Source organism: Argentina silus, assembly GCF_951799395.1.
Source record: "Argentina silus genome assembly, chromosome: X".
NCBI classification, from domain to species: Eukaryota; Metazoa; Chordata; class Actinopteri; order Argentiniformes; family Argentinidae; genus Argentina; species Argentina silus.
The window spans coordinates 26,025,963-26,038,243 of record NC_139653.1 but is presented as its reverse complement, the minus strand read 5'-3'; the positions used below and the strand labels follow the sequence as shown (position 1 = coordinate 26,038,243).

At 44.2% G+C, this 12,281-nt stretch overlaps 1 protein-coding gene across 1 annotated transcript in view; it reads right to left on the bottom strand.

Moving 5' to 3' along the window:
• The window catches only part of inppl1a (inositol polyphosphate phosphatase-like 1a), a 32,927-nt gene that overhangs the window by 13,080 nt on the left and 7,566 nt on the right, over window positions 1-12,281 (bottom strand). Inside the window, exons 2-8 of the mRNA XM_083695068.1 lie at window positions 10,396-10,459; window positions 9,646-9,790; window positions 7,466-7,541; window positions 6,866-7,012; window positions 2,205-2,295; window positions 1,557-1,646; window positions 1,141-1,236 (exon numbers count right to left, since the gene is read on the bottom strand). Of these exons, the coding sequence (XP_083551194.1) occupies window positions 1,141-1,236; window positions 1,557-1,646; window positions 2,205-2,295; window positions 6,866-7,012; window positions 7,466-7,541; window positions 9,646-9,790; window positions 10,396-10,459 (709 nt within the window). The remainder of the gene's footprint in view (window positions 1-1,140; window positions 1,237-1,556; window positions 1,647-2,204; window positions 2,296-6,865; window positions 7,013-7,465; window positions 7,542-9,645; window positions 9,791-10,395; window positions 10,460-12,281) is intronic.

Here is a 12,281-nt window from a genome sequence, read left to right as displayed (position 1 = left end):
TTATTGTTATTATTAGGCTATTATTGCCTGTCATCAACAGGCTATTCATTAAGTCACATTGATTATGAATTTGTTACTGCATCAACATACCTTTCTTACTTCGAATGGGATCATGGCCAGATCTTCGATTCGTCGTGTCATTCGACAAAGTTATGTCACGGAACTTTTTTGTTCAGGACATACAATGTCAGCCACTTTCAACACGCAGTCTTGCACGAATTCTCCGTCACTGAACGGCTTGATCCGCCTGGCAGTTTCTTGAGCTACCACGTTTCTAGCCTGTGTTACAGCTTCGTCGGATTTTGCTTGATTTGTGAACACTGACTGCTGGGCAGTTAAGCCTCTTTGACTTCACTGTATACTTGTATGCACGTGACAAATAAATAATCTTGAATCTAACTAACTTTCGATCTCGCAAAAATGGCAATGACTAAAGTCGCTAGCTAATGTATAGTTGACAGAAACAGATTGTAATTTCCCGCGTCATCGCAAGATGTTTAGTTGCCATGCAACCAGTAGCTTAGCAACATTCTACCAGCTGTCATTCCTAATTTGACAGTTTAGGCTAAACTGTCAAATTAACAATGACAGTTTTACCCTTCTTAAAAGTACAGCACTGTGTGATGGATGATTAAAATATAACGCATGCATTTCATCATGTCACCTTAACTCATCGCGGGCCGACAGAAACGTTTCAGAGGACCGCCATTGGCCCGCAGGCCGCACTTTGAGAACCATTGCTCTATTGCAGGGGTGCCCACACTTTTTCGGCTTGCAAGCTACTTTCAAAATGACCAGGTCAAAATGATCTACCTACATTAAAAAATGCTAAATATATATTGCGAAATATATACATGTGAATGCATGGTGACACGTGACCCGTAGAAGTGAAGCGATCTCAGACTGGCCGCATTGTACGTCAATCAAGTGGCGCACTCACACTGGCTCAATTGCCTCGTACCGTGCTGAAGCACAAATGTCCGTCGTAAAAAATGTCACGCGATCGACCCGCACTACTCTCGCGATCGACCGGGCGATCGTAATCGACGTATTGGGCACCCCTGCTCTATTGCATTGCAAACTGTATCTACATGGTTTAGTTTCAAACTGGATCAATGAGAAGGATGTGTGTGTGTGTACCTCGAATGCCTGGATGGGAATGGCTTTGCTGTGGCGGGTGGAGAGAGGAAGAGGAGAGGGAGAGGACAAACTCATGTCCTGAAGAGCCTTCAGAGCCTTGAGAGTGGGGAGAGAGAGTTTTGGAAAGGGAGAGAAAGAGAGTGAGAAATAACATTAGAGATAAGAAACTTGCACAACCACAGTGTTTGGTGTAACACCAGCCCTTGCATGTGTTGTTTAGCTCCAGGACCCAGACAGAGAGGACACTCTCTCGCTCTCTCCCCCAGCTCAGAGCACTCTTGCTGGGCTAAAAGCCACTGCCCACCACCTCATGGTAGATTATCCATCACAGGGAGGGGGTTAACTAAACACATGCATGAATGAATAGCTGTGGGTGCACGTGCGCATGTGTCTGTGTCTATACTGTATGCACTTACCTTCTTCTCGATAGAGGACAGGAGATCTTTGAGAATGGCCAGCTTGGTAACTAGATTCTCCAACTCCTGATCTCCCCCCTGATTCACAGACTGCAGGAGAGGACAGTTAAACACACACACACACACACACACACACACACACACACACACACACACACACACACACACACACACAATGTCTGCTCAACATTCAGAGTGTGTGTGTGTGTGTGTGTGTGTTTGATAACAGCGTGACTCTCTAGTCCAGCTGTCTCCAGGAACTATTTTGTTTCTCTTTTAGAGACAAAAGAGCTCTTTCCTCATGGCCCTCTGTGCACTCAGGAATAGTGTGTGTGTATGTGTGTGTACAGGAGACAGCTGTTGGGGTGAAATGTACAGTATGACTCTGGGAAACACAGGAAACTTAGACATGCCGCACCTTGGTTTCTTCCTGAATACACAGACACATGCTGAACACACACTATTTCAAACCGAAGTTGCCATCTCTTTAGGTCTGTGTCTGGGATACAGTTTTTGACATCTATATCTTAACTAATGCTGTTTCATGTAATTCACATCAAAGCTTCAGCTGGAGTGCCCTGTACAGCTCAATAGGTTGAAAGGTTAGTAGGCACGCACGCACGCACGCACACACGCACACACACACACCTGCTGGATCATCTTGGACACCATGAAGGCACTCTGCTGGTCAAATACTTTAGACAGGATCTCCAGTCCAGAGAGAACCTTATCCACCTCCCTGCAGAGAGAGAGGGGGGGGGGGGTTAGGTTTGTTTTGATGTGGGTAAGTGTTTGTACACAAATATATACTGTATATACACACACACACACACACACACACACATATACATATATATATATATATATATACATATATACATATACACACACACACACTGCCCTTCACAAATATTAGAAAGAGGAAGCATTTTGTCTTCTTGAAGCTCTATACTCCAACAGTTTGGATTTGAAATCAGACTACTATGGGGTCAAACTAGAGTTTTTCAGTTTTAATTCATTTCTTTCAGATTAGAGTACAACATTTTTTAAACATACTGCCCCCTATTTCACAGCTCCAAAATTATTGTAGAAAACCATATAATGTCCAAATAAAGCACTCAATGTTTAGTATTCGGTTGACAATCCTGTGCATGTGCTGGGTATATTCTCTGATGATTATGCCAGGTCTGTACTGCAGCCATCTTGAGTTGTTTGTTTTGAGGTCTTTTGCAAATGAAATGCATGTTCAATTGTATTTAAATCTGGAAATTGACTTTGCCACTTTTTGGCCCTGAAAAACGACCTAGTTGCTATGGCATTATGTTTTGGGTCATTGTCTTGCTGTATGATGAAGTACTGTCCAATGAGATTGGAAGCATTTGCTCGTACTTCTGCAGACAAGATGTTTGTGTACACTTCAGAATTCATTCTGCTGTCAGCAGTTTTCATTTATCAGCAGTTACATCATCAGTGATGTGGCAGCCATACACGCCCAAGTCATAACACCCCCTCCACCATATTTCACAGATGAGATGTTATGCCAGGGTTTTTGAACAGTTCCTTTTTTTCTCCACACTTTACACTTGCCATCACTCTGGTACATGTTGATCTTTGTCTCATCTGTCCAGAATACCCTTTTCCAATATTCTGCAGGCTCTTTTAGGTACTTTTAGCTAACTGTAATCTGGCCATGTGGTTTCTGTTGCCAACTAGTGTTGCCTATGTACAGTGCCTATAGAAAGTCATCATACCCCTTTGAAATAGCTACTATATTTGTCGTACAGCCTGAAATCAAAACCCATTAAAAAAAAACTTTTTCCAGCTTTATGTACAAATTTAGCCATACAACATCAAACTAATGAAAAAAAAGGCGACAGTTCTAAAAATTTATAAAAAAATGAAAAACAAGAATAACAGGGTTGGAAAAGTCATCAGTCTCCTGATTTAATATTTTGTAGAGCCACCTTTTGCTGCAATTACAGCCATCAATCTGTTTGGATATGTCTCTACTAGCTTTGCACACCTAGATTGGAGAATATTTGCCCATTCTTCCTTGCAGAATTGTTCGAGTTCAGTCAAATTCCGTGGTGAGCAGCAATGGATTTAAGTCAGGGCTCTGACTTGGCCACTCAAGGACATTCACCTTTCTATCCTTAAGCCACTGCGTTGTTCTTTTGGTGGTATGTTTAGGATCGTTGTCGTGTTGGAAGGTGAATGACCTGCCTATCTTCAGCTGTCTAGCAGAGGGACGCAGGTTGTCCTCAAGAATTTGGGTGTACTTGGCAGCATCCATTTTCCCTTCAATCCTGACCAATTGCCCAGTCCTCGCTGAAGAGAAACATCCCCACAACACAATGTTGCCACCACCATGCTTCACAGTAGGTATGGTGTGTTTTGGGTGGTGTGCTGTGTTTGGTTTTCGCCAAACATAGCACTTGGAGTTCAGGTCAAAAAGTTCAATCTTAGTCTCGTCTGACCATAAAACCTTTTTCCACATGGCAACAGAATCTTCCAGGTGTGTTTTTGCATAGCACAAATGAGACTGAGTGTGGCACTTTTTCAGAAAAGGCTTCTTTCTTGCTACCCTGCCATACAGGCCAGCATTGTGTAAAGCTTTTGAGATTGTTGTCACATGCACAGACAGACCAGTCCCAACCATAAAGACTTGTAAGTCCTTCAAAGTTGCCTTTGGCCTCTTGGTAGCTTCTCTGATCAATGTCCTCCTGGCTCGGTCATCCAGTTTGGACGGATGACCTGATCTAGGCAAGGTGTTGGTGGTGCCATACGCCTTCCACTTCTTAATGATGCTCTGAACGGTACTCAGAGGGATAGCTAAAGCCTTCGAAATCTTTTTGTAGCCTTCACCTAACTTGTGCCTTCCTACAACTTTATCCCGGAGGCCTTTTGAAAGTACTTTTCCAACCATGGTGAATTCTTTGCAGAACCATGCACTTCTAGTAGTGGAATCCTCAAGAAACAGCTGGTTTTATTCTGAAGTAATCAAAACCACTACAATTGATGTCAGGTGGGGGGCAATTAGCCTGGTGTTTGATCTGGAAGTTGATTGGTTGCACCTGAGCAAGTTTATAATGGTATAGTCTTAGGGGCTAATCACTTAACCAAACCAGGTATTTCACTAATAAATTTTTAAGAATTGTCCAGAATCTTTTACATTTTTATTTTCACTTTGATGATGAGGGTTATAATGTGTACATACAGCTCAAAAAAGTAAGATTTGATTTATTTTAATTTCCAGGGTGTAATGTGACAAAAGGTAAAGATTTCACAGGGGTATGATGACTTTCTATAGGCACTGTAGTTCTGCTGGTGAAGTCTTCTGTCGATGGTAATCTCTGACACATTCACACCTACCTCCTGTTCCTAATCTGTGGGACAGTTGTTTTGGGGTTTTTCTTAATTATGTTGAGCATTCTTCAGTCATCTACTGTAGTACATCTACTGTCTTCTTTGGCCTACCAGGCTGTTTGCAATTGCTGAGCTCACCACCTCTCTTGGATGATGTTCCAAACTGTTGTTAGCAAGCCTACATTTTTGGATATGTTTATGATCATTTCTTTCTGATTTCTCAGCCCAATAATGGCTTCCTTGATTTGCAGTGGCAACTCTTTGGTCTTCATGTTGACAGACACCAATAGCAGACTCCAAAGGAAAACGTAAAGGCTAGAATCAATACTAGACATTGACATCTCTCTTATGCCTGCACAAATGATGAACCTTTAACATTAAATCAGTGGTTCTCAAACTTCTTCTGTCAGGCCCCCCTTTGGAGGAAATATTTTTTGGGGGGCCCCCCTCGCCCCAACAAAAGAGTCATGAAATGGGTCTCATGAAATGTATTGAAATCAGTGAAGCTGCAGATTTAATTCATTCAGCTTTCCAAACACATCACTGAGGTAGGCCAGTTTCATCAGAAACTGTTCGTCACTGAACTTGCTTGCAGACTCCTGCATGTTCTCCTCCAAAAACACCCGAATCTCCTCTCTGAGTTCAAAGACTCGCGACAGCACTTTACCCCGAGAGAGCCACCTGGCCTCACTGTGAAACAGTACAGTGGAGTGTCCAGCTCCCATCTCCTCGCAAAGTGCAGAGAACATGCAAGCTTTTAGGGGTCGGGTTTTGATTAAATTGAAATTGGTCTGTGCGCCATCCGAGCAAAAGCCCACACAGTTCTCCCATTTCAGTCCGTGTTCTGTCAGGTAACTGTCAAGAATCCCAAAGAGCTCATCGGCTGTGGCTCTGCTTTTGACATACTTGCAAAACAGTAGATCTTCACTCAGTGACTCGGAGTTGACATAGCGAACATAGGAAATAAACTAACAGTCTTTATTACCGTCAGTAGCCTCGTCGACTTGTAATGCGAAACGTGTCTTTTAGCTTCTCTGCGAGTTGTTCTTCGAGATCCTCTGAAATGTCGCATATACGTCTTGCAACTGTGTCATTGGACAGAGGGATTGCCTTCAATTTTGCGGCGCTCGTCTCATCAATCATAGTGGACACCATATCAAGAGCAGCAGGGAGTATGAGCTCCTCAGCGATTGTGTGTGGTTTTCTTACACTTGGCAATTCTGTATGCTACCTGGTATGATACCATCTGGGCCTTGCTGTTCACCGATGTAGCTTTTACCATGCTATTTTCCTGCTTACGGTATTCTGCAAGTTTTCTTTTGAAGAAGTCGAGTGGCTTCTTGACGTGACTGGGGTGTAATGTCTCTGTGTGTCTTTTTAATTTGTTTGGTTTCATACTGTCGGCTGCGAGAGCTTTCAGACATAAGACATACAGGGGTCTCTCCTCACCTCCCACCACAGTCGATGTGAAGCCAAGAGCAAGATAAGCTTCGTCATATTTTCTTGCCTTGGTTTTTTGGATAACGGTGCCCTCACACCTGTTTGCGTCATTATCAGTTATTTTTCTTTTCACCCCTGTCAAATACTTCTCCATTTTTCCACTCAGAAAGCGCCACACAGTTTGCCGGCTAGTTTGACAGGTCTTTAAAGAGCCCGCCTAGCAACAGTAACTAAGGGAGGCGGAACTGAAAATAGCGTCCGGTTCCACAAAACAAAAGTTCCGCACGCTGGTTCCGCATTCCGCCTTTTTTTTTTCTCTCTCGCGGTCGTGCTCGCTCGCTCGCGCCCCCCCCGGCATGCCTTAAATTAAAGCTGAGAATCTCTACTTTAACCTGTTTTATTTCAAACTGTTGGAGTATAGAGCTAAAATAAGAGAAAATGCTCCCTCATTCTAATACTTATGGAGGGCACTGTATATATGAGAGTGTGTGTGTGTGTCTCACCCATTGAGGTGTTTACAGGAGGACACTAGTGTTTTGTTGAGGTGAGGCAGAGAGCTGGCTCCTTGTTTAACAGCCTCCAGGTCCAGAGCGTAGCTTCCCTTTAGATACTCATGGGAAATGGTGCTTAGCCCGTTAGCCGCCGGGATGCTAATGATAGAGGAGGGGGAAAACATTAGGTAACACTTTATACAAGGTCAACTAATAAACATAATACCATTGCTTACTATTGTACAGTAAGAATTACAAATGCTGTAAAAATACAAATGATTTCCATTTGATCAAACTGATCTCTGCTATTAAGGCCATCCTTGGGACTGACCCACACAAAGCATGACTAGCAATCCAGAACAGTTTGACTAGGATGTGTGAGAATTGGCCTTTAAAGTAGATCAGCTTCACTGAGACAGGGAAGCTTCTAGTCTAGAGCAGACTGCTGACTCATTGAGTAAACTCAACACTGCAACATCATACACACACACACAGCAAAAAAACTGCATCCTCTCTGAGCTGTGTGGCTTTGAACAGGATGTGGTCTTCCTATCTCAGTAAGAGGGGGAGAGAAAGAGAGAGCATGCAGGTGTAATTGTGTGTGTGTCTTACTTGTCTGTATCAGGGCTTGTAGGTGTGGAGGTGGAGGCGGAGCGAGGAGGGAGGGGTGGCTTCTCATCCTCCCCATCTATCAATGAGAGATATAGAGCAGGTTAACAACTGACCAATCGCGAGAGTTACAACTGTGTGTGTGTGTGTGTGTGTGTGTGTGTGTATGTATGTATGTGCATGTCTGTGTGTCTATTCACAAAAAGGGAGCTGAGGTGGAGAGGGTCAGTAGCTTCAAGTGCCTTGACATACACACTACTGACCAACTGAAATGGTTCCTACACATTGACGAAGTTATCAAGGAGGCACACCAGCGTCTCTTCTTCCCTCAGGCAGCTGAGGAAATTTGGCATGGCACCTAAGATCCTCACCAACTATAGATCCAGTCTGGCTGCATCACCGCCTGGTATGGCAATTGCACCACTCAGGACCGTGAGTCTCTACAGAAGGTGGTGAAGACTGCACAGTCCATCACTGGAGCGCCCAGCCTGGGATCAAAAGGTTCTGTGACAGCTTCTACTTCACTGCCACAAGACTGTTGAACGATCAGATACCCCTATGACCACTGACACTCAATCACACACACACACAGCTATTGACTTTTCATGATTTATACTGTTGCTATTTCTCGGATTATTTTGCAATACCGATAGACATATTTATATGCTTATACATACTTTCCACTGCCCACTTCCACCAAGCCTGACACTCACCGGCCACTTTTTAAGGTACACCTTGCTAGTACCGGGTTGGACCCCCTTTTTCCTTCAGAGCTGCCTTAATTCTTTGTGGCATAGATTCAACAAGGTGCTGGAAACATTCCTCAGAGATTTTGGTCCATATTGACATGACAGCATCATGCAGTTGCTGCAGATTTGTCGGCTGCACATGATGCGAATCTCCCATTCCACCACATCCCAAAGGTGCTCTATTGGATTGAGATCTGGTGACTGGAGGCCATTGGAGTACAGTGAACTCATTGTCATGTTCAAGAAACCAGTTTGAGATGATTTGAGCTTTGTGACATGGCGCGTTATCCTGCTGGAAGTAGCCATCAGAAGATGGGTACACTGTGGTCATAAAGGGATGGACATGGTCAGCAACAATAGTCAGGTAGGCTGTGGCGTTTAAACGATGCTCAATTGTTACTAAGGGGCCCAAAGTGTGCCAAGAAAATATCCCCGACACCATTATACCACCACCACCACCAGCCTGAACCGTTGATACAAGGCAGGATGGATCCATGCTTTCATGTTGTTTACGCCAAATTCTGACCCTACCTATCTGAATGTCGCAGCAGAAATCGAGACTCATCAGACCAGGCAACGCTTTTCCAATCTTCTATTGTCCAATTTTGGTGAGCCCGTGCGAATTGTAGCCTCACTTTCCTGTTTTTAGCTGACAAGAGTGGCACCCGGTGTGGTCTTCTGCTGCTGTAGCCCATCTGCTTCAAGGTTCGACGTGTTGTGCGTACAGAGATAGTCTTCTGCATACCTTGGTTGTAATGAGTGGTTATTTGAGTTACTGTTGCCTTTCTATCATCTCGAACCAGTCTGGCCATTCTCCTCTGACCTCTGGCATCAACAAGGCATTTTCGCCCAGAGAACTGTCGCTCACTGGATATTTTCTCTTTTTCGGACCATTCTCTGTAAACCCTAGAGATGGTTGTGTGTGAAAATCCCGGTAGATCAGCAGTTTCTGAAATACTCAGACCAGCCTGTCTGGCACCAACAACCATGCCACGTTCAAAGTCACTTAAATCACCTTTCTTCCCCATTCTGATGCTCGGTTTGAACTTCAGCAGGTCGTCTTCACCATGTCTACATGCCTAAATGCATTGAGTTGCTGCCATGTGATTGACTGATTAGATATTTGCGTTAACGAGCAGTTGAACAGGTGGCTGGTGAGTATATATTGTTAATGTTAATATTGTTAATCTATTGCTAATAATCAGTATTTCTATTTCTATTGTGTCATTTAGTTAGGGTGTATTATTAGCATTTATTAACTTTATCGCATATTGTATATGTTCACACTGTTGAGGCCCTGTGTGAAGTAAGCATCTCACTGCTCTGCTCGCAGAGTATGTGACAATAAAGGACTTTGAACTTGACTTTGTGTGTGTTTGTTTGAGTGTATGTGTGCGTGTGTGTGTGTATACATGCGTGTGTGCGTGCATCTACCTGAGTAGTCCCTCTCCTCTGCTGCGGTCTCCTCTCTGTCTACAGTGTAGAGTAGTGTGGTCACTAGCCCCTGGCTGGGCTGCAAGTACAGCAGGACCAGTTCTGGCAGGGTTTTAAAACGCTTCGGCTGAACTCCCTGAGACGTCTGAGAGAGAGGGAGAGGGGATGGAAAGAGAGACACAGGGTTCAGGGGAGAGAACGAGGGGCAGGGGAGAGAAAGAAGGGGCAGAGGAGAGAAAGAAAGAGAAAAGGAGACGGTAAGGCTTACAGGGAGTGAGAGGGGTTGTGGTGGTACAGTATTGGAGAGAGAGAGTGTGTGTGTGTGTGTGTGTGTGTGTGTGTGTGTGTGGGTGTGGCGGGACTTCACCAGCTGTTGGGTACAGAGCACAGAGAGGCTGCTCTCTCTGTGTGTGTGTGTGTGTGTGTGTGTGTGTGTGTGTGTGTGTGTGTTTTATGGAGCCCAAACAACACCAGTTCCTGCCAGCTGCTACTGAAACACACACATATAGCCACTAGTAACATAACCAGCTGATCATACATATGTATACAGACAGACAAAGACGCTCACACAGTCAAGCAATGCCTTACAAGCACTTGGAGGCCTTTGACGGTTGAAACGTCATGCTTTATCCTAGAATAATAAACTTGTAAATGTTGAACTTTGAGCATCCTTTTTACATGTTACAAGCAGGTACTACCACAATGGATTATTTGCATGTATGTGAGTAAGTTCTATAACAAAGCCTGTACCTGGACAGCCAGGAATCCCTCATCATCAGGGAGGATTCTATAGGTGTGGACATGCTTCTGGAACCTAGAGGGAGAAAGAGAAAAGAGAGAGAGAGAGAGAGAGAGAGAGAGAGAGAGAGAGAGAGGAGAGAGAGAAAAAGGAGAGAGGGAGAGAGAGACAGTTAGTCATTTCATGGATACCACAGGAATTGTATACTGCAAAGTGTGAGTATGTTGGGGGGGGGGGGGGGGGGCATAAGGGGATTTGAAGGGAGTTTCACCTGTTGTTGTCAGTCAAACTCAACTAACATTTTCCTACAGGAACATACACAATCACACACACATGATGCTGAAGCCCATCTCTGACTGTCTTATTGATCTACAGTGCCCTGCATAAGTAATAGGACTTCTTTTGGCTCTATACTCCAAATGTTTGATTTTGAAATGAGACAACTAATATGAGATTAAAGTAGAAAAAAGTAGCTTTTATTTTAGGGTACATATTTAAAATGATTGGTTTCACCATAACAACAGTCATAAGAATAAGAAATTTTTATACATAGTCCCCAAAAGCAATGGGACAATTGGCTTGACAGTTGTCAGGTGTTTCTGGTAAGTCAGGTGTGTTCCGTCACATAATTTGTGGCATAAGAGAGCTGTGAATGTCTAGTATTGATTCTGGCATTGCGTTTGCCTTTGGAGTCTGCTATTGATATGTCAACATGAGGACCAAATAGGTCAATCAATGAAACTCAAGGAAGCCATTATTAAACTGAAAAATCTGAAACAAATCTGAAATATAGCCAAAACCATAGGCTTACCAAATCAACATTTTGGAACATAATTAAAAAGAAAACAAAGCACTGGTGAGCTCCTCAATCGCAATTGTAGGCCAAGGAAGACTTCTAGAGTAGATGACCAAAGAATGCTCACCATAATTAAAAATAACTGTCACATATATCAGGAACATTCTCCAGGAGGTAGGCGTGAATATATCAAAGACTACCATCTGCAGAAAACATCACTAGACTCTCTGGTCGAGGAGGAGGAACAGGACTCCTCATCTCGCCTAAGTGGTCACATAATGTCCTTCCCCTGTCACACCTGTCCATATCCACCTTCGAATTCCATGCTGTTTCTGTCATCTCCCCAGTCAAACTTCACATTGTTGTTATCTATCGTCCACCAGGTCAGCTTGGCCACTTCTTAGATGAGCTTCTTCCCTGAGGATGGCACACCGCTCACACTACTGGGTGACTTCAACATCCAGTCGGAGAAGCTTCACTCGTCTGGAGCACTTGACCTTCTCTCCTCCTTTGGCCTTACCCTGTCCCACTCTCCTCCGACTCATAAGGCGGGCAATCAGCTTGACCTTGTCTTCACCAGATCCACCCATACCTCCAAATTTACTGTTACCCCTCTTCCGGTTTCTGATCATTTTGTATCCTTTTCTCTTCCTCTCAAATCCTCCCCCTCCCATTCAGTCTCTACCCACACTGTATCCTCTCATCGCAACCTGTGCACCCTCTCACTCACCGCTCTCTCTTCCTCTGTCTTATCTGCCATACCCTCTGTTGAATCCTTCTCCCTTCTATCCACTGCTACAGCCTCCTCCACCCTGCTGTCTTCTCTTTCCTCACCCTTTGACTCTCTGTCCACAGACCTCAAGGCCAGCACGATCCTCTCCACGCACTCCCTGGCTGTCTGAAACCCTGCAAGCTTGTAGAATAGGGCTCCGGGCAGCTGAGAGGAAATGGAGAAAAACTGGCCTCCGTGATGACCTAGACCCTTATCTCTCTCTCCTCCTCAACTACACCTCATCTGCATCAGCTGCTAAAACTTCTTACTACCATCCCAAAATTCAATTCTCTGCCTCTGACCCAAGGAAACTGTTCTCCACATTTTCC